Below are 23,615 nucleotides of genomic sequence, written 5' to 3' on the forward strand. Positions count from 1 at the left end.
TATCCTTAACAGTGGACATTTGTCAGCTAACATGTATTCTATTCTTCTGTTGTCGATATTACATAAGCCATTTAGAAATATCTCTTTAGGCAGCTTCTCATGGCGATAAGGAGATGTCATCTGCTAAAAATGAAGGCCTTTGTGGCAAAATGGGTCAAAGCTTGGCTTAATAATGCTAATGGAGGAACTAATGGTTATGTCCTTTACATATACTCACACTTGGTGGGATTGAATGGCAGTCTATATGCTTTGAATTCCTTAAACAATCTCTCAGAAGATTATTGCATGTTTATTTGCTACTGAAATACTACTTGTTATATTGGTAGACTACCGTTATCTCTTTTCTTTTCCACTCAGTTCCCTAGTTCTCTTTCACTGCCTACCTTATAAGTATAGATGATAGAAATATGGTTCATGAGATGGGTATTATATACTGACTGAATGGGGCATAACTAAACAACTTATAACACAACAAACTTTAATGCTTATAACATCACCCAACAAAACCATCAAAGTTTAGCTCTCTAAGGCATTTTTTCCTTCCTGATTCTTTTTGAAAGGAACTGAACATTTCTTATAGTAGTATGTAAAAAATGCATACAGTTAAATACAACCATGAAGGTCTATTACTTTCCTTCTAAACATAGTTATACTAACACTGCCAAAATTACTCTGTCTTAACATTTATGTTAGTAAAGAAATGTTTGGTATTGACTCTACCTTGTTAGTGCTGTGTGTAGGGAGTTTATCTTCACCCTTCTCTCTCTCATAGTCACTATACTCATGCAGAAATGTAAGACTGGGTACCTGTGTGTGGTCATCGAAAAACTCAGTATGCAGTGTCTTTGTTATTTGATTTTCTTCATCATAGTGATCTCCCATCATAGTATGTTCTAGCTGATCGCCGGCATGTTGTACCTCTGGACTCTGCACAGAGATAATTGCTTTCAGAAGCTCAGAAGCCAGTTTGCTGTTGTCATCTGTAGACACTTCCATGAATGGTAGGTATTGCTGGCTGTCTAATATATCAGTCATTTCACTCAAACTCTCAGATTCATTTATAGGATCCAGTAACTTGTCTATCTTCAGGTCAGAAGTAATACTTCTGGACAGATTTGTATTTGCTTCAGAATCAGACAACTCAAGTGAGCACTCTTCGCTTGCAGTCTCCACATTACACTTTTCACTCATTAAAATCAGATCAGGGGCTTTGTTTTGTAGTTTTATATTTTCAAATTTTTTTAGCAATACAGTTTCTTTTTCCGGACTGAAATGGTCATTGATAATTATGCCAGACAATAAATTAGTTTTAGGAGATTCATCCTCACTGTCAGTCTCCTGCATCTAACACAAAATAACATTAACATTCTAAGTATGCTATGATAAGAGCCAGCAGATTAATATCCACTAGACTAACATCTATACCACAGAAATACAATAAAGTGTATTTTACAGTTTACTAAAAATTAGAAATATAAAACAAGCAAACTAACAACATAAACCTGAAAATGACTAAATGTTTGTAGTTTTCCACCTGCCACTATGTATATTTTTCCTTTAAACCAGTGTCCTCGATGAGGGTAGGGAAATGGGACCATTATATGTAGTGTATGGAACATTTTACAGATATTGTGATTTTGCATAACTGGGAGTACTGTTCCTAATATATACCAAGTTACATTAAATAAAAAATTATCCCAGGCATTCATCTCTTCTTTAAATTTACTAGTGTTCGTCACAGTGACTGTATTAGGGAGCACTTGGTGAGCATGTGAATGACATGGTCACCAGCCAGCCTCTATTATTATGTATTAATTTATTTTTTATTTTATGGTCATAATTTTCTCAACACTACACAGGAATTACTGAGAAATACGAAGAATGTAAATTGAAAATGAAAAACCATCAATAGGACAGATATGTCCTCTTTATGCATACAAGGGATAAATGAGAATACTTGGGGGACTAACAGCACTGAGACCCGTTACTGGAATAAGATTATAGAGAAAATAAATAAATATTATATAAACTTGTAAAAAAATAATACAGTGGAAGCCGTTAAAATAGTAATAGCAGTGATCCTAAACAGATACAACAAACTGACAATAATAATACCGGTAAAAAAGCTGCTTTTTTTCTGTTAAGGGGAGCTGGCAACTAATGGTATATTTGTACACACTGTAAAATCTGTTTCTTTTAACCCATTTGGGGGACACAGCTCACCATGGGGTATAGAGGACGCTGTGCCTGCTTTCACCCTTCCGTCTATACCTTCTGAAAGAAATCATCAGTTACTTTACCTAACAAAGCCTCAAGACGAGGATGAAGTGACATTCAACCAGAATATTCAACAAAACCGTCAGAACAAGGGATGGGAACGTAGTGTCCCACAAATGGGTTAAGAGAAACAGCTTTTACGATAAGTACAAAAATCCCACTTTCTCTTATACTAGCATTTGGGGGACACTGCACATCATGGGGATGTTCCAAAGCTGCTCCTATTGGTGGGTACATTCAGACCGAGCTGCATGTAAAACTTTTCATCGAAACCTTGTGACTTTGGAGGCACGTGAAAGCGGTAGAATCTGGTAAACATGTGGACGAAAGACCAGGTATCCATACGACACAACTGCTCAACCGAGACCCCATGCCGCACAGTCCAAGAGGCGCTAACCGACCTGGTGGAGTGAGCAGTAAGACCATCAGGAGCTGGAGCTCCTTTGGAGAGATAGGTCTGATGAATAGTACCTGTAATCCATCTAGTGACAGTCTGTTTAGAGGCTGGTCATCCACACTTGCAAACATCATATAACACCAGGAGACCGTCCATCTTGAGTACTGAAGTTGTGCAATCTACATAGATCCACAAAGCTCTGACTATATCCAAAGAAAGGAGAGAGCATTGATTACTGGACCGCAGGTCCTGAGGTAAAGCATGAATAATAATATCTTGATTGATATGAAATTTGGAGACCACTTTGTTCTGAAAGAAAGACTTGTTATGCAAAACAGCCCGGTCATCATGAAAAATGGTGATCGACAAGACAGAGCTGCCAACTCAAAAACTCGCCTTGCAGAGGAAATCGCCAGTAAAAAGGAAACCTTCCAGGTAAGAAGTTTCAGATAAACAGAAACCAATGGTTCAAACGGAAACTTTTGTAATGCTGTGAGAACCAGGTTTAGGTGTCACGGTGCCACCAGAGGAACAAAGGGTGGCTGAACATGGAGGAAACCTTGCAGAAAGTTGTGGATGTCTGGCAACAGAGTCAACCTTAAGTGAAGCCAATCTCAAAACATTGAAATATCCTGGAGGAATGCCAAGACCCAAGCCAATCAGAAGAAAGAGATGGGAGCACCCTGCTTCTCATACCAACCAATATACGTCTTCCAGATTCTATTGTAATTAATAGAAGACGTTGGTTTCCTGGCTTTAATCATTGTTTGGATGATCTTGTCATAGATGGCTTTCCGACAAAGAATCAAGGCCTCATCAGCCAGGACTGCGTCTCCCAGGAACACCGCCGCTTCTTTAATATGCTATGTCAGTGAAAACAATTCTGATCTAATTGGATGCCATCACTGAGTGATGTGGCCCATTTTTCCACGGCTTTGATCACACATGCCACCACCGCTACAGGACGAAGGGAAGCACCAAAAGCCAAATAAATGGATTTCAAAACCATTATCATTTCCTATCCAAGCTGTCCCTCCAGGCAGCAGCACTCGAAAGGTAATGATAGTGGATTTTGCCAAATGCGTAATGGGAGCATCCATGATGCAAAATCTGTGTTCGCAAATGGGTAAGAGGCGGTAAAACCTTCTCTGAATCTGATATCGGCTATCAGGTTTCAGTCTGGCCTCCCCCCAAATTTCTACCAACTGTGGCAAAGATGGGAAAAAAAACCTTTGTTTCTTTTTCCGTTTAAACAGGTAAACCTGTGGGATGGGCTGATTCACCTCAGCAATATTAAAGGACTGTCAAACCGCTATAACAAGGTCTTCCACTCCTTGTCTACTGGAGGACTAATCCTCCCAGGCTATATATTGAGCCCCTAACGGAGTCGGGAAAAATGTCATCACCTACCATCCCACACTGTGCAGTGTCTCATCTAAGTTCCCCAATGGACCTTGCCAATTTTTTAGCCCAGGACGGCTCCACCAGGTCACGTGCGTCCCCTCCAGACATTTGCAGACCCAGGTCCTAAGACTCACAAGTCTTGCACCGAGCATCAGGGTCTGACCACTTACTAAGTAACTTTGCTTGACACCTGGAAAAGGTGAAATACACCATTGAGCTGGCTCTGGCAGCTTTGGACATGGAATTGTTCCTCTTTCTGACATAATGTAAACACAGAAAAGAAAAGTGAAAGCACAAGAGACACACTGTAGAAAACAGTCTATAACAGATTGATCTAACAGATTATACACACAATATTACAGTAATGAGTGGCACAACATTAAAATCTATGCAAATATATAGATAGAAATATACATGTGCAAGTGTGTGCAAGGTAGTACCCACTATTCAGTGAGAGTACAGTAACGTATACAGTAACAAGACAGTACTCAAGCAATACATGGGCAGCATGGTGGCTAAGTGGTTAGCACTTCTGCCTCACAGCACTGGGGTCATGAGTTCAATTCCTGACCATGGCCTTATCTGTGTGAAGTTTGTATGTTCTCCCAGTGTTTGCGTGGGTTTCCTCTGGGTGTTCCAGTTTCTTCACACACTCCAAAAACATACTAGGCAGTTAATTGGCTGCTATCAAATTGACCCTAGTGTCTCTATCTCTGTCGTCTGTGTGTGTTAGGAAATTTAGACTGTAAGCTCCAATGGGGCAGGGACTGATGTGAATGAGTTCTCTGTACAGCGCTGCGGAATTAGTGACGCTACATAAATAAATGGTGATGATGATAAATATATAGATATACAGTGAGAAAATAAGGCAAAAACAGTCAATTATCCAGCAGCATGAATACAGTGACAAACACAAATTCACACATGCAGTAATCAATAATTTTCCAACCTAGGAAAAGTTAACAGACATTGCAGAGACTGAGGGAGCTGTGAGAATGGCGGGCTTTGCACTGAGAGGAAAGCCCGGCAAGAAGGGGAGGTGTTACCTCCCAGTAGTGAAGCACCTCCTTCCCTATCCTTACCCTTGTAAAATGGTGTCCCGAATTACTGTATCTGTTGGGAGCTGCAGCCAATACAGCTCCCTACCAGACTGTCTGCCCAGCACCTGTGTCTCCAACGCTGTCTGTTGTTGTCCTGTCTGAGACCAGAGCGAGCAGGGACCGCCGGCAGCTCCGTCTCGCCCACTGTAGGGGGATTTGAGCTGCTGCCGCAGATCCTGGCCTGGCCTGCTTTCATTGCCCTGGTGACCGAGTGACCCTTTAACCGGGACCCATAAGTTTAGCGAGGATGCGGCAGAAAGCGCCATTGGTGCTCTCCCCACTACAGCGGATTTCACTGTGCCCTGGATGTGAGCTTCAAAATGCCTTGGTTTTGCACACGGAGTACATTAATTATGATAGTCAGAGTGAAATTTTGATTTATGTATGCCTTTCTGAAAAGCAAGGAATGGCGCTAAATATGCACCCTCTCCACCATTTTATTTATATTCAATAATCTTACTATGCAAAATGAAATCTCAATTATGTTCTGCTCTTGCAAAACTAGGTGCATTTAGTTAGGAATGTCACCTAAGTCCTCCTATCTGCCGTGACAAATGGTGTCTAAATTCTCCTATCTGCCGGGGGAACACTTCTGCTCTCCCACAAACTCCATTTCCCCTTCGGCAGAAATCTAGACATACTTATGCAAATCAGGGTGAACAATACCAAAGAGGATTTTGCACTGCGCCTTGTCTGTTTTGCACTTTGTAAATAAAGCCCATTGTGTTCTAAAATCTAAACGGTGTATTGAAGACTGTAAAACACAGCGAGTTATTAAGGAACGTAAGGCAAAAGAAAGGAGTAAATGTTCTCTGGGACAAACCATATTACAATGCAAGGGGTGCAAATTAGTTTATTATCTTGCACACAAATTAAATACTGGCTGCATTTTCATGTAGCACACAAATTCTTGATAGCTTTATTTTTACACTGAAATTTAAAGTTAATCTAGGACATACACTACTCCAGCTATAAATCTTTCCCCACATTTTAAATTTACCTCCCCCTCCAATGCAACATGGTTTTGCCCAGGTGCAAATTTACTCCTTTTTTATGCTCTGCTTTCCTTAATGACTCAGGCCTAGCGTGCCTTAAGTACCCTTTGAACTCCAAAACCAAAGAGATCTGCACTGAAGATAATTGAAGTACCCCCTAGTGCTTTTGACACATCATATATATATATATATATATATATATATATATATATATATATATATATACATACATATACATATATACATACATATACATATATATATACATATACATATACATATATATATATATATATATACATATATATATATATATACACACAAGTTAACCCGTGCATGATACTCATGCATTCTAGTCAAATCAAGCTACTTAAGGTGTTAAAAAGGTTCTTGTCATGCATTTGGGCCTAGCCCAGGCCTCCTCAGGGGAAGAGCGTTACTTCCCGACGTAAGCGCCCTTTTTTAACGTGGTTTTGTCCACATGTCACCACCTCATCATTCTTCTCCATCACCTCATCCTTCATCTTCATCGCCACATCCTTAATCTCCATCGTCTTACTGTTCTAAAACCTCTCGATACACAACGTTTCTGCTAATCACCTTATCGCTGTGCTCAATCAGTCTTCCTTGAAGGGCAGTATTCATAACCTGCACTTTCACATCACTGCTTCTCCGTACTTGTGAAAATGTGACATACAATTGTCCATGACCAAACACAGGCTCTTGTAAATAAATACCCACACGGTCAAGAGTTTGAGCTGGTAAATTTAGCCTTTAATACCCCTCCCACGGGGGGAAGGGGGGATGATGGAAGTTAACTGACTTCACTATTATAATTTTTTTGTCAAATAATGTCAGTATACCAAATTTCAGGTCAATTGGATGAGCCCTTTCTGAGAAAATAGTTTTTTCCACACACACACACACACACACACACACTAACACACGCCGCTAGGCTTATATATATTAGATATATATATACACAAGTTAACCCGTGCATGATACTCATGCATTCTAGTCAAATCAAGCTACTTAAGGTGTTAAAAAGGTTCTTGTCATGCATTTGGGCCATAGCCCAGGCCTCAACCACCAACCACTCCCCACTGTCACCCCCGGCAACCACCAACCACTCCCAACTGTCACTTCTCCTTCAAGAAAAATATATATATATTTTTTTTTAAATCTTTATAAACACTTTTAACAATTAACAAATTAAATTAACAAATTAAAAACATCTTAGTATGCCAAATTTCAGCCCTTTCTGAAATTTTTTTTCCACACACACTAAGAATTTAGTAGGTCAGTGTATAACTCCGCCCAGCAGGTGGCACTGCAGCTTGGTTTTATTTTTTACACACACACACACACACACACACACACACAGACAGACAGACTAACACACGCCACTAGACATTTATATATAAACATATACATCTATCTATATACAACAAACAGTGCACACAGCAAAAAGTATATAGACAATAAAATTCAATATCGTGCCAGTTCGTGGTAGATCAATGTTCCACAGAAATCCAACACTAGCAGATATTTCCTCTGCGCGTCCTTCCCTTTTACCACCCAATCTCCACGGGGGAATAGCCAAATTCTAAAACATCAAACAAACAGGGGCGCTTCCATGGTGTGTTATCCAAGTAAAAAATGTATTCAAAAGAATAAAATTGCATGTACCGGATGATTAAAGGTTTCAGGCATAGAGCTCACTTCTAGTCTGCATACACGGACATCATAATCGAAGCTATAGCATATGATCCACAAGCACCTCTACGCGTTTCATCTCGAAGGACTTTGTCAGGAGGTGTGGATCTCAGTTCTAAAGATCACCTATTTCTAGGATAATCCTAATTAACATCACAGGTGAACGAGATAAGTATTCGTACACCAGTTTACTTCACATATGCACATATCACATATCGGTGTTTAGGAATACATACTCCATACTATACATATTACATAAAAACAGAATAATAACAATTTACAAACAAACATGATAATAAAACATGATTATAAAAATAGCATAAAACAAACTTTTGTTAATAACAGCTTTTATACAAAAGGTGTGATTTTGCAGCCTTCATTTAACCCCCACGGAGCAAATGTATTCAAAGTGTAGATCCAATATGTTTCTCTCTGGGCCAATTTTAGGAGACGATCTCCTCCTCTTATATTCACCTCAATATGTTCTATCGCCTTGAATCATATAGTTTCAGGATTAGCGCTTGGAACACTATGATTTTCAATTGTGTGTCTAATATTACATAGATGTTTAAACACCCTTATTTTAACAGCTCTCTTAATCTTCCCAATATACTTTTTTCCGCATCCCCATTCTAATAGATACACCACATATGTGGTATTACAATTCATAAAGCACTGAATATTTCTTTCTTTTTTACTCAGAGAATCAGAAAACGTTTTATGATTACTATGTACATATTTACAGGCTTTACAATGCCCACAAGGGTAGAAGCCTTTTGTGGAAATCGTCCAACTTTTATTTCTATTAGATAATTCGTTCAAATGTGATGGAGCTAGTATTGATCTTAATGTTTTAGGTTTTTTAAAAATAATTTGCGGTTTTTCCGGTAACATATTAGATAATAACGTGTCCAACTTCAAAACTGACCAGTGTTTTTGTAAGATCCTCGTTATCTGTTGATTCGCTATATTATAATTTGTAACAAAAGGACAATTGTGTTGAATTTATTTTCCTTCTTTTCTTTATATTGTATTAATTCAGTTCTATCAAACCCTCTAACTTGTTCTAAACAGTCTACCAGAAGTTTTTCTGGATATCCACGTTCTAAAAATCTATCTATTAAAGTCGATGCCTGTGTTTCAAAAGTTTCTATATCCACACAGTTACGTCAGATTCTTGTTAACTGGGAGATGGGTATATTGTTTTTCCATCTTTTTAGATGACAACTGCTTTTTTGATGAATGTGTAAGTGTTAATCCTTTCTTCTCTCATCAGGATATAGATATATATATATATATATATATATCTTTGCTTAATATAAAACATAACATGTGACTAAATGTTAGCTTGTGACTCGTTAAAATTCCATCATTTTAAAACCAGTAAAGTAGTCCGTTGTTTAATTTTCCGTCTTACGTTAACCACAAATTTGGACTTTAATACTTTTTGCTGTGTAATACCATACTCTTTTTTCCTTATTTTGCTTGTTAGACAGTTTATTATTTCCAATTATATCCACTGAAGAACAGGCAACAATAATTTAGCATTCTGTGTAACTTGTTAAACTGCGTCACATTGATACATTAGTATGTATTAACATCCTAACTTTTATTATATCCAGATTTTAAAAACCCCATAGTCATTTTCTGTACTTGTAACATTATACTATTGTCATCTTCACATTTAATATGGTATATATAATATAATATATAGTGACTCACTAATAGAATGATGTTACTTAATGTCTCAGCACTTACTTACAAATGGCATAATTGAATAGATTTTTCTCTTTCTCCTCATCACACACAAGAGGGAGGTGTGGTGTATTATGATGCTTTACTCTAGTATTATTCTCCAAGTGTTTATCACTCTGGGGCTAGTACATTTCTATTACTTTAAAATTCACATCCATCTATACTCCCCTAAAAGTTTTTGATTTGTCAATGTTCTCTCCTTGCCTGCTATTATATATTCTCCAATTTCATTTTCCAAATTTCTGTATATTCTCCTGTATTCATTCGATTTTCCCCACCTATGCTCCTAGTGTTTTAATAGATTTATATTAGTTTTAAGATTAAGAACTATCTTTCTTAAAAAAACACACTCCTGGCATGTGTCCTGCGCACATTTTGCCATCTCCTTTTACCAAGGGTGAAGATACACTACATGTCTAAAAGTATGTGGACACCTTCCAATTACTGTGTTTGGCCATTTCAGCCACACCCATTGTTAACAGGTGCATACAATCAAGCTTACAGCCATGCAAGCTCGTACCAAAGAGCTCAGTGACTTTCAACATGGCACTGTCATAGGATGCCACATTTTCAATAAATCAGTCAATTGCTGCCTGCTAGAGCTAACTGATCAAGTGTAAGTCCTGTTATTGTGAAGTAAAAATGTCTAGGAGCAATAATAGCTCAGTTGCAAAGCAGATGGGCAAACAAATTTACAGAACAGGACCGATGTGCTGAAGAGCATAAAATTGTATGTTCTTAGTTGCAACACTCACTACTTCCAAAGTACCAAACTGCCTCTGGAGAACAGTTTGTTGGGAGTTTTATATATTGAGCTTCCATGGCCAAGCAGCCGCACACAAGCCTTAGATCACCATGTACAATGCCAAACATCGACTGGAGTGGTGTAAAGCACACCACCATTGGACTCTGGAGCAGTGGAATCACACTTCAACGGCTGGCAGTGAGACAGAAGAAACTGCTCTTGTATGACCAACTGTAAGGTTTGGTGGAGGAGGAACAATGGTGCGAGCCAGGTCTTATTCCCTAACATCAGTGCCTAACCTCACTAAGGCTCTTGTGGCTAAATGGATGCTGTAGGATCATGTTCCAAAACCTAGTGGAAAGCTTTTGCAAAACAGTAGAGGCTGTTATAGCAAAGGGAAACCATCCCCATATTAATGCAGATGGTTTTGAATAAATAAAATGTGTTTTTCAATAAAAATGGTTTAATCAGAGAGAGCTAGAATAATAAAAAAAGAAATACATGAAAGTAATTTGAAAGCGAAACCTTCAACATTGTCTTTTGAGGTGATCTGGGCAAATTTACTACACCAAAAGGTGGTGTGGTCACGTAGGTTTGGGGACGCCCATCGCTTCCAAAGCACTAGATTGCCTCAACCCTCATCCTCACATGAAAACACAGTTGAATTGCAGCTCACACCAGAGACACCTGCTTCAGACAATCGCAGCAGCCGCTCACCAGATATACCTCCAAGAGCTGAGATAAACACGCAAGATGCCAGGACAGCCCCCTAAACTTAAGACTGTTCCACCTAAATCTAGACAGTTCAGAGGCAAGTGTGCATTTCATGCATTGATAGATAACCCAAAATGTGTGGGAGGATTCCTAGTAAATAACAGTATGCGCTAGTATTCAATGTATTACATCTTCCTAATGCAACCCATAAAATACATAGAAGCGTAAGAGCTTGATACAGAGTTGGCCGCAAAATAGCTGTAATTTACGCTCAAAAAAGCGAGATATAAAATTATGCTGCCATACGTATACGGAATGTGGGAGATCGTTCCACAGGTGGGGAGCATCTCAGGCGTAGTACTGGAGGTGGGAGCAGGAAGAGGTAATCAGTGTGGTAGCAAGGTGATGGTCGCTGGCAGAGCGGAGGTTACGTCAAGGAGTATGGATAGAAATGAGGTCGGAGATGTAGGGTGGTGGATTGGTTGAGAGCTTTGTAGGTGAGGGTGTCACACGCTGGACCCGCAAGCGGGTACTGGCGGTCTTACCTGCTCCGGATGGGCAGAAACTCCGACGGCCGTTGCAGCATCCTCCCGATGGCGGGCGCCATCTTGCTTTTGACGACCCGTTCTTCTATTTAATACCTTCACACTCGCCTCCTATTCGTCCCACTCAATTTGTGGGATATTTAAAGCACCTGACAAGCTGTCACGTGCCTGTTCTTTGTACTCACTTCTCTGGAAGTGTCAGGACCTGGCTCATTCTCTCTTCCTCTGCTCCTGGAATTCCCCACAATTCAGTATCTCCTGTCCGCAGATACATATTGTACTTCCACGCTGTTCCAGTGAATTATTTATTATCTACTCTGAATTACCTCCTAGTGTACGGCTACAGTCCTGGCCGCAGACCACATATTGGACTCCCACATTGTTCAAGTGAGTGTACTACTTACTACTCTCTCTGTTCAATTCTCTCTCAAACCGGTCTGTCTGGTACTCTCTCAAGGGGCCGCGTCCTGCGGAACAGGGGCTGCAAAGACCACACCTCCTTACGGGGGCTCCTGCCGAAGACCACCTGTTCTGTTAGACTCCACGCCCTTGTTGTGTCAGGTCAGGCAGATCCAGGGGATCCTAAGTGCATCCGTGAATTTCGTGACAAAGGGTCAGGAGTCTTATCTGGCAACTAATGGCACATGGTTTGACTTTGATTTATTTGTTGCCCATTCTGAAATTATACAGAACAGAGCCAATTCTGATGGCTAGTATGAAAGGCAGAGTCCATTCTATTGGCATTTCTACAAAGCAGAGCCCCAAATCTGGTGGCTGGAATATATTACAGGCATCCGATGTGGTGATTACTATATCAAGAAAACCTCCAAATCCAATCCACCTTCCAATCTAGTAGCTAGTGTACAGGGGACCTCAAAACTCATAGCTAATACACAGCAGACCTCCAATCTGGTGCTAGCATACAGTAGACTGTCCCATTTTCCTCTTGATGTACACACCATCTACCAGCTCATTGCTAGGTTGAAAACCACCAGTAACTGTTATTGACCTATAACAGACACGTCTTGCTAATGTTTTCATAGTGTCAGACAGAAAACAGTTTGAAGAATTAGAGCATTGGAAGTTGTTGTCTAGCCACTTTCCTCCAGCAATGAGCAAGCAGCAGAGAGGGGGGGATGCCGTCGGTTAAACCTTCAGAGCACAGGGCACCTCGCACTCTACCGATCTCCTGGGCCCTTAAGTGGCTCCCCTTTGGCATTGGATGATGACCCTGGTAGCTGTTTTTTGGTATTCTGATGACTCTGTGTACATGGTATTTAACTAGTACTAGTTAAGTAGTCTTGGATTTTTCAGAGGATGCTCATTAGGTTGTTAAATGGACCTGATTGTAGCATGTTTTGATTATACATGAAATATTCAATTCTACAGATATGATAGTGCTGTAGGGTTGTGGTATATAGATGTTTTTAAACTGTTGTATTTCACGATATCTATTGTTGTTGTTGGTGCCCTCTGCTACATGTGCATATTAGCCGACGTCTTTAGTAGCTCTGTGGTGTTGTGTAAAAAATGGCTCTTATAATTACTAAAAGCTCCAAGTTGTTTTCTACCCCTGCTCATTGTTAAATTCTAATACTCACGCTGGTGATAGTCACTATGACAACACCACATCTTTATATCTGATAAATAAGGGGAGTATATATTTTCTCCTCTACTTTGGATTAAACATGCTGCAAACATACAACTCTAGTCTCTTAATAAAAGGAAGCGTGCTTTCAGCAAAAGCAATATTGGTGATTGACATAAGTGATATATCAAAGGTGTGCAAGTACAGTGCAGCATTCATATTTCGGTCTCTCTATAAAAATGAAACCACTGTAACATAGAAATTAATGAAATTCTGTGTTTTATGTATGTGATTTATGAACTATTTAATAAGGTTGGTTAACACACTAGAAATAAATTTCCTTTGCCTCGCAGATAGAGATGAGCAAAATGTTCAAAATGGTTAAGCATTTCCAGACCTACTCCAACCACACAACATAGCAGAATGAATTACCAGCTCTATGAATATCTACGAAATACGAACTTACAAATTCAGTGCGGAATGACAAGCAAAAGCAAAACTGTATGATTGTATCACTGGAACGTCCCACCTCTGGGAAACAGCCTCGATTCAACCAAAATATGGATGATAGTTTACTTATTTCTGCTTGCAGATATATGCTTTACTTTAGTAAAACAGCAGCATGTCATTAGCACAATATTAAGTCCAAAGTCTGTAACTGGGATACCTGAGCTAGTAAATAAATTACTGACACAGTAAGTGGCATAAAGGGGCCATTTCATTAAAAAAAATAAAAATTATTTACAAGTATTTACCATGACAAAGGCATACATTTGTAAAAAAAAATTACCATTTTTACCCCTTACTGAGAATTCCAATGCTTAGCCATGAAGTGTGCTTTAAATGCAAATCTTTCTAAAATTAAGTGACTCCCATATTGGTGTCTTATATATTGGAGTGTTATGGCTTCTAAGCTGCAATAAGGTTAGACAACCTTAAAATGCTGCAAATACAAGCTTTGTAAATCTATTCGGTACAACAATTTTCTGTTTCCAAAAACTTTTGCTATTTGGAATTATATGAAGAGTAATAATAATTTTAAAACCTAAAGCAGTTGTTTTTACCAATACTAAGTGGGGTATTCAATTGTTAGGAAATTCCGCCGCGTAAAAACTACTACCATTATTACGGTAGTAGTTAGCTCCCTGAGCCGCGAGCTGAAATCCAGCGAGAAAATTACCGTAGTAACATTTTTTCCGCGCACTATTACCTTTATTACGGTAATAGTGCGCGGACCGCGGGATTTTCAGCGTTTCCGCCGACAATTGAATACCCCCTAAGAATACAGTGAAAGGAAAAAAAATAGAAAATAATAAATAACGATGAAATTACTGACCTCATATTCAGCTGATTGAATCAAATATTGAGAATCTTCACACAAACCTGCAGAAAAACAATCACACAAATGTATGCTTTAATGACAAGATGCAGAGATAAGTATAAAAGGAACAACAGGTTAGAGGAAAATGAACTGTGGAAAAATTTAAAAAATGGGCAAAGAATGAAAAAGAGTTGTTACAGATTGCTGCATAGAAATATAGCATGCCATATCTGTACCTTATTTCTAGGACAAGATTGATCGGACTTGAAATGGTATCCTTTCTCGACAAATCGCCAGTTCAATTCCTTCCTGACACCCTCTCCCCTTTGATCCCACAAAATGAAGATGAAGATTTATCTTTCTACTCTATTACCTGTTTTGATTATATGCCCTCACAAATAGTAGCTCCCTGTCACCTGTGCTCATCCTAACCTTAACTAAAATCTATAATCTCTCTATCTACTGGTATCTATCCTCATTATTCTAAAAGGCAATGATTACTCCTATACTGAAAAAACTAAATTCTGACCCAAACTTTCTATCAAATTACTGTCCCATCTCTCAGCTCCCATGTCCCTTCATGCATCTCTAGATCTTTCTGCTGCTTTTGACACTGTTGACCACTCTCTTCACATACAAACATTACAATCCTTAGGTTTCAGGAAACTGTCCTATCCTGGTTCTCACCCCTGCTCTTTCAGTGTTAGCATCTCTGAATCTATCTCCTCTCAGCTTCCTTTATCAGCTGGACTACCATAAGACTCAATCCTAGGTCCTCTGCTCTTCTCTATCTACATCACTTCTCTTGGGAAAACTAATAAGCTCCCTTGGATTTCAGAACCATCTCTATGAGAATGATACCCACATTTATCTATCCTCTCCTGATTTCTCACCATCTGTGTTAGCCTGCGCTACTGATTGGCTTCTGCCATTTCATCTTGCATGTCCTCTCACCAATTCAAACTTAATCTTTCAAAAACAGAGCTAACACTATTCCCACCAGCGAACAAAATTACCTACCTGACATTTCTTTTTCTGTTGACAACATGACAATAAATCCTACCCCACAAGCTCACTGCCTAGGTGTGATCCTTGACACAGAACTATCATATGTTCCCCACATTGGCTGTACATCTAAATCATGTTACATACATCTAAAAAACATTTCCAGAATATGCACATATCTCACACAAGACACTGCAAAAAAAAAATATTTCATGTACTCATCATATCCTGAATTGACTATTACAATACTATCCGTACTGGTCGTCCCCGTATCATACTCTCACCGCTACAATCTATTTAGCATGCAGTGGCTAAATTGATTTTCCTTGTAAATTGTTCTTCCACTGCTGAGCCACTGTGTCACCCTCTACATGGATTCCCTGTTTATTACCAAATCCAATATGTAATACTTCTACTAATATACAAGGCCATCAACAAAACTGCACCAACATACATCTCTACATTTGTCTCAAAATATCTCCCAACTTGACATCTCTGTTCTGCTTAATCTATTCTACATCTGCGTCTCTCATACACACTCATTACCTGCTCCATTCCCACTTGCAGGACTTTTTTTCGGGCTGTACCCACTTTCTGGAATACTCTCCCTTGCACTTTCCTCTAGTGTTTAAACCTTCAAGTGTTCTCTGAAAATCTACTTCTTCGGGCAAGCTGATTAAATTCCTCAACAACCCTTTTAACCTCCCTAGGATACCCTATTTCTATCCTTTACACAGTTCACGCTAGACAACAACTCTCTGACCACCCTGACCCGATTTGCTGTGTGAGAGACTCATACAGCCCACTAAGCACTTTCTACCTTTACAATATGGCTACACCAATATGTAATATGTAGCACTTAACCTCATGTATTGAACTCCCATTGTCCTATAGATTGTAAGCTTGTGAGCAGGACCTTATTGCCTCTGTCTGTATTACCCAGCATTGTTTTATTACTGTGCTTATTGTCAATTGTAAAACGCTACAAATTATGCTGGCGCTACATAAATAAATGTTGATGATGATCTGCACTGAACAACTAAAAATGTCTGCTAAAATAAGCAAGTACATTCCTGTGTATACTGTGAAGGACTTGATGCAAAATGGACTGTATAAAGATACTTAGGTCTCACACTTCAAGAGGAAGCTATGATGTATTGGAAAAAATTTAAAGGGTCATTAAGAAAGTACACTGAAAAGGTCCCTTTCAAACTGAGCATTGATATGTGTGGCAAAATGCTGGATGAGTTTGACAAAATACTGAATAATAAAATGTTGCAGAGGAAGAAAGGGATCAAGGGATTTCTAATGTTGCTGCAGATTAGGGCAGTGATGCATCTTAATATGCAAATTCCATAAAAATTAAATTTAATGTTGCAGACAGAGTATATTATTTTTTCCATTATTTTTATTGATTTTAAAATCAAGGAAACAGTAAAGAGAAAAAAAAAAAAGGAAGTGAAAGGTAAAGGGGAAGTTAATCTAACATGTAAAATACAAGTCTTCTGATTTATTTAAGTGTTGCATACCTACACTTAATGGCACCTTTAGGAATCCCTAGGGATTCAAAGAAAGTCTCTTTTTTATTACTAAATCCAAAGCAAGACAATTATAGACCCATGTTGTGTAGATTTAGCTGTAATACCATGCATGGGAAAGTCTCTACACTTGCTACTACCCTTTCGACTAATGCAGAGTGAACCCGATTGCCATATGGGGGGAGGGAGAGAGGGAGAGAGAGGGAGAGAGAGGGGGAGAGAGGGGGAGAGAGGGGGAGAGAGGGGGAGAGAGAGGGGGAGAGGGGGAGAGAGAGAGGGGGAGAGATACATTGTGCTGCAGAGACTTATGGGAAGGGTGAAGACTGAGTGAACGGTCACGTCAGGGTGATGCCAACCTGGCGTGCATTCAAGTTGACAGGTGTACACATGGGTGCTCACTCTGTTGAAAATCTGGACTGTATCATCTCCAACGTAATGACTGGACAACACAGACATATTTTTTTGAAGACTTTAGTCATATTATTGAATGTTACACAGAACGTTAATACAGCCACTAGAACATACAATATACAATCACACTACATAATGAATAGGGCAAATTAAGTATATATACAAAATCATAACAATTCTAAATAAAAATCAAAGGGGCTGAACCAGTTGTTAGCTGTGTGCCGTGGATTGTCCCTGGAATATCTCAGAGCTTTCATTGCACCCCGTAGAGGTCCACAGGAAGCTCTACAATGTGGGGGTATCGTACTATCCGGAAAAGTGTGCATCCAGACATCTCAGTGATGTTCGGCAGCACATTGCTAAGGATTAAATCAACCCCAAATAGTTTTCTTCGCATAAGTTTTCAATAATCTAATTAGTAAAAATTGTACTTGTATAACACAATGCTAGAGCTTGTGTGCATTAATTCAAACTTGTAGGCAAACTTACTTTACAAAGTCAGAAACCTAGCTACACCCAATAACTCACTTAAAAGTCACTTGTTAAAACTTGTACAAATAATACATCTAATATTAAAATTAAGACAAAACACATTTCTTAATGTGAATATTAGTCACTGATCATTATCAGCTCCGAGGGCACCCCATGATGGTTCAAGGCCGAATGTGATAATGTCCCAAGTACAGTATAGCTTAAAACAGAGTGAAGTGAACCTAGTATCTAGAGGTACGTGAGAATATAGGTGTGACTACAATTATTTGGAAAAATAGAAACAATCCCACAATTCAAGAGTGTCAGCTTTTATATCACCTAATTCTATTGCCACGTGTAATGAAGATATATGTCTTGAGGGTAAAGCTGGAAGATAAGTGTATATAATGTATATAAGCTACAGTCAGGTAGTTGACTCAAGAGTACAGGAAGGTAGGAGTTAAGGTTAAAAGTATTAAATTACCACATCTAATCAAAGGCCATAAACAATGAAACCTTTGCATGAAGATGAGCTGTCTGAATCCTAATCAATGATGGGAATCTTGGGGAATGCACCTCCTTGTCTAGTTTCTTCAGCATGTCAGTGCTGGACATGTAATTTTGCAAATAACAGTGCTATTTAATTGGTGATCCATTCCCAGGATCGGAAGTCTATAAACGCACAGCTGTTGCTCCTAAATGCCATAAACTACTATGACTCCTGACACACTACCTGGGGTTATAGATATGTCTATCTCTACATAGGGTGTTGACAAAGCAAAAACTGGGTCTTCATTTGGTTAACTACTGGCAAAAATATTGTGCAATTGGATAAAAATCAACTGTCCAATACAATAATACATTGTGCATGTAAAATAACAATACTGCATACATTTGTGTAAGACAAAACAACTTTCTTGAAATAGGCAGATGTTTAACAAAGAAACATACCAGAAAAGTATGTGGGATCCAAAATATCCTCACTAGATGCTTTACCAGATGTAATTCCTGATTTGGGATTGCCTGAATCTTTTGTCCAGTTCCTAAAAATGATTACAAATCCTACAATTATGTGTTTTCAACAAATATGAGCAATATCACAGATGACACTCATTCAATAAAAATCCTGAATTTTCTACTTTCAATACAGGAAGTCTGATTATGTTGTCATGTACTCACAGTGACATCCTCCACTGGGCAGTAATGGAGAAAGGTGCAACAGGGTTTTTGCCATCTCTGTAATCATGCTGGAAATTCCCACTCCACTGCCAATTTCAGGAAAATACATTACCTTGTTTTTAAACCCTTAATGGTATAATTTATCAGTCATCTTTATATCTAATATTATCAAATTACCTTTTAGAAATCATATAGTAACACAGATTGTTGTAATTCTAATTTTAATATCATTATTTGCCAGCATTCTTCTATAGTAACCAATAACCTGTTTTACCTTTTCTTTTCTGGAAAGAAAACAAATACTCAGGACAAAATTCTATTGGAAAAGTGAACCAGGTGAATCAAGACATTTTTGTACTTAATAATAAAAAAAATAGAATGAAATATATATTTTACCTCATAATACAGTACATTGTATTTAACCCCCTCCCCATAAACACAATGCTGACTCTTAATAACACAACTTCTTGAGTTTATTCTCATTCTCACTGACCTTAGTAGGGACTGAGATAGCTCCTCTTTTGACAACATATCACAAACCTGTAGAAAACATTATTATTGTGAACATTTTCATAATGTAAATAAGAGAATAAATTATGACCAAACGCTCAATTATCCACCATATAGTACCAAGGTGTCACACATATTTGCGTATCTCATGACTTGTAAATGGCTGTATTAAAGATTACTGAACACACAATTTCCACTTAGTTAAAAAAGAGCCAAGAAAAAAACAATCCAATAAAAAAAAAAAAAATGGCTGAAAAAGTTATTTTAGTGTGTATGGACAAGCTTAGTGGATATAACCTGAAGTAGGCGCGTGTAGCAGGTTGCTAAAATTTAGAAAGCGCTGATAAACATCTGTGACTTTTAGCCATAGACATGTAAAACCCATTTTTTTAAAATTTCCTTTCAACCTCATATCCCTATATGACAACAAAATATGATTTACACTTATGCAGGGTTTGTGTGGCATGGGGAAGTCATTCCTTGGATCTATTAAACAGGTAAGTCATATTTTATTGTCACCATATTAGGACTTTGATCCATACTGAGGAAAATTTGACATTTGCAGAACCACACATAGTTTTCCAGATGTTCTTAATTTTAAACTTTGTAAAAGGCAAAAGTTCTGTATTACTTATTAAGTTATACAGCCTGATCACCCAGGAGATGACTTGTCATTGTAACAGGATAAAGCTGCAACAAACTATAGTGGTATAAAAGGATTATCACACTTGAATAAGGATGACAGGAAGGCTCAGGGTGGAAAGAGAGGGATTATGGAGAAAACAAAGAATGGCAATTCTTAATGGTGAGATTTTCAAATTGAGTTGATACCAACATTTTAGAAATTAAGACCTGTAACAAGAATATTTTATACACTCTAACCAATATAAAAGTTGCTAAATAATTGAAGACATACCTCTCTTGTTGCTGTTTTCATGCTTCCCATTTGTGTCCCTGTGACAGATGCGCACATATGTTGTATTTCTGGTGATTGTGGGCCTAGACCTAGAGAGAACATTTAGCAATTCACTGTACTTTATTGTAAGTATAATTATCTTTGGGGTTTGCAAGGCTGTAATTAAGCTGTTTTGGGGGTCCTGCCCAAATCCTATGTAAGAAATGAATGACTATCATGAGCTCGTGCCGACTTTTTCTGGGTTACTGTGGAAAAACAGCGGTTTTAATCTATTAACCACCACTGTCCATTAGGGTTTATATTTATCAGTTCTCATCAGGTTCAAAAGGTATCATATACACTCTATATCAACTGATTAATAATCACAACCTTCCGACCAAAGATACACATGAGCTACCATGGTAAAGGGACATGGGAGAGATTTTGGACCCTAAAGAATGGTCAAAAATGAGATCAAGATGAGCTAAATCATCTATTCCAACTAGCGAAAGAGAACTCATTCAAAATCTTCTACAGGTGGCAGTTGGTCCCCTCACATACCATATTCCCAAAATCCACAGATCGATGCTAGAAAAACTGTGGCTTCCGGGGTACCCTGCTGCACGATTGGTGGTCCTGCCCTAAGATAAAGAAGTACTGGCAGCAAGTTCACAACCTCATTAATTCAATCACCCAAATGCCTGACTAACCATTATTTTCACTTCTCCCCAGACCAATTCCAGACGCAACACAACCCTTGCAAAATGCTCGGTATCAGCACACTGGAAAGACCATTCCCATCCTCATTTTCTGCAACAATCCATAGCATTTGGTCTAAATACAGATTAGAAAGCATCACTGCCACTCTAAATAACTCACCAATTAACTTCCAAAATATATGGACTCCCTGGATGACCTATTTTGAAACTGAACCACCACTATCTACCATTTGATGTTCCTCATATCCCTTGGATCTAACCCTTGAGCTCCCTCAGTGACTTGGGACCCTTCCGCTAATTTGGTCGCACTCATTCATATTATAGTTTACCAGTTAAGAACATAAATTACAAGTCACATCACACTTGAAGGATTACTTGACTATCAGTAGTAAACCCCTAACCTCTTTCCCCTCCACCCCTCTTTCTCTCTCTCTCCCCGTTTGTCCCTACATAAAAACAAGTCATAATGTTATGTTAAATGTACAGCACGTTAGATGTTCACCAATAATTTTAATCTCTTTTTTATTGGAATGGCCTTTTTACTATACAACATTATTCCCTGAATACATTGCACTTAATAAATTACTCATTGACTGCATTACGCCATTACTTTTTTTCCTTATTGACTTGTGAAAAACAATAACATTTTATTTTTCACAAAAAATAATAGTAATGACGGTTCAAAGTTAGACACGGCAGATTCTGACACTCAGCATAAACCGGGATACAGGATTAATGTCCAATTAGACATTAGTGGCCAAAGTGGACAAGCTCCAGTTGTTCCACCCCTTGGATGGATGGGCTGAGCCTTGGCCATTTTGCGCTTCGTAAAATACTCAGTGTGTACTATTTAATATATGTTAATTGGAACACATCATCAAAGGCAGAAAAGTAGAGGGTGATGCTCTACTTTTTAACAGCACCTGCTACTGTCCATGTTTCCTAGATCCCAAAAAGATATTATTCTTTTATTGTCGATGTGTCTAAGAGCATTTAGCCTGCATAGTTTAAGCTTGCCACACAACAAAATCAGTGTCCAATTTGACCAGACACATAGGATACCTTCCAACATGACTGGGCTCTGGTATTCCAGTTGGAACACACATGCTTACAGCAGTCATCATCAAACTGTATTTACCAACATACCTAATAATGATCTAATCCACTTTGAATGTAACATTATCAGATATTAATGTAGTTATCAAGCCACAGACACTGCGAGATAGTGTCTGCTATACTGTAGAGTGTGGCAAGCATTAGGCTCATAAAATAACTAGAAGCTACAACATGTAGACAAAAGTATTAATATATAAAAGATAAACATGTAAAGATTCTACTAGTCTATCTCTCGCAAAGCAATCTAGTCAATTGCAAAGACAAACAAAAAGAAAGCTTAAACAGTATTGTCAAACTCAGCTGACTTCTCGCTGTCTTGGATGTGTAGTGCACTAAATCATCCTCCCTGTACCATATCGCAGAATTCTCATCAAAACACAAGGAATCCTCAATATTTATCCATCTGCTCACCTTCTTTTTGCGAGGAGTTTTCAGAACGAGTCCCAAGCAGAAGTCTGTGTTAGACAGGACCTGGGTCCAGACTAGCTCATTTAGTGGCACCACTGAGGGGCAGATGAACGCCATGCAGAGTGCTACCTGGTGGGCATGGGTTCCCTTGTTGCAGAATCAAAGGATTTAGATAGGCAATTCCTTCATCTGTCACCTGGGAATACGGAGCGATATGCATGAGCTCAGAAACAGACTGAGCTCAGGATATAGCCCATGTTTATTCTGCCAGATTAATGACAAAAAAGAAATAGATGTGTACAATAGACACCTGTCAAACTCACAGGCTGAGCTTAAGGCATCTGGGCATGATTATCCACAGGGCAACTTAGAATGACATTTAAAAGAAGTATAAAAAGTCCCAGAAGAAGCCACTCCAGTCTTAGACCTGGGACTACTCCCATTATCAGACACGATAGCTAAAGCAGTAGAAAAACAGGCAGAGGAGAAGTGTACACAATCAGAGAAGAAAGTGTGAGAGATATACATTTTATGAACTTCTTAATGTAATGCATTTTGTATAATTACTATTGAAAGAAGAATAGTCTGCAAGCTGCAGAATATTCTCCATGAACTTTGCCTCACATTCATTTCTTTCTCGCCAACATGTCTCTTCTCAAGAATGTGCACATCCAGCAAGTTTGGTACCAGGAGCCCACGACCCCCACTTGAGGCCTACGTGACTGTGATAAGACATCTGCTCTACATCATGCCCACAAACTGCTGACATGGACAAGTTGCCTTGAGAAACCTTGCATTCCTTATCT

General features: G+C 38.7%; 1 protein-coding gene across 5 annotated transcripts in view; it reads right to left on the reverse strand.

Moving 5' to 3' along the window:
- The window catches only part of ANKRD31 (ankyrin repeat domain 31), a 230,634-nt gene that overhangs the window by 162,634 nt on the left and 44,385 nt on the right, over window positions 1–23,615 (reverse strand). For 4 of the 5 annotated variants that reach the window (XM_075181929.1, XM_075181902.1, XM_075181910.1 and 1 more), the window contains exons 4-8: window positions 20,588–20,676; window positions 19,655–19,701; window positions 18,934–19,025; window positions 14,573–14,619; window positions 721–1,338 (exon numbers count right to left, since the gene is read on the reverse strand). In XM_075181929.1, the coding sequence (XP_075038030.1) occupies window positions 721–1,338; window positions 14,573–14,619; window positions 18,934–19,025; window positions 19,655–19,701; window positions 20,588–20,676 (893 nt within the window). The remainder of the gene's footprint in view (window positions 1–720; window positions 1,339–14,572; window positions 14,620–18,933; window positions 19,026–19,654; window positions 19,702–20,587; window positions 20,677–23,615) is intronic. The other variant, XM_075181920.1, reaches the window with a different exon arrangement.

Source organism: Mixophyes fleayi, chromosome 1, assembly GCF_038048845.1.
Source record: "Mixophyes fleayi isolate aMixFle1 chromosome 1, aMixFle1.hap1, whole genome shotgun sequence".
NCBI lineage: Eukaryota > Metazoa > Chordata > Amphibia > Anura > Limnodynastidae > Mixophyes > Mixophyes fleayi.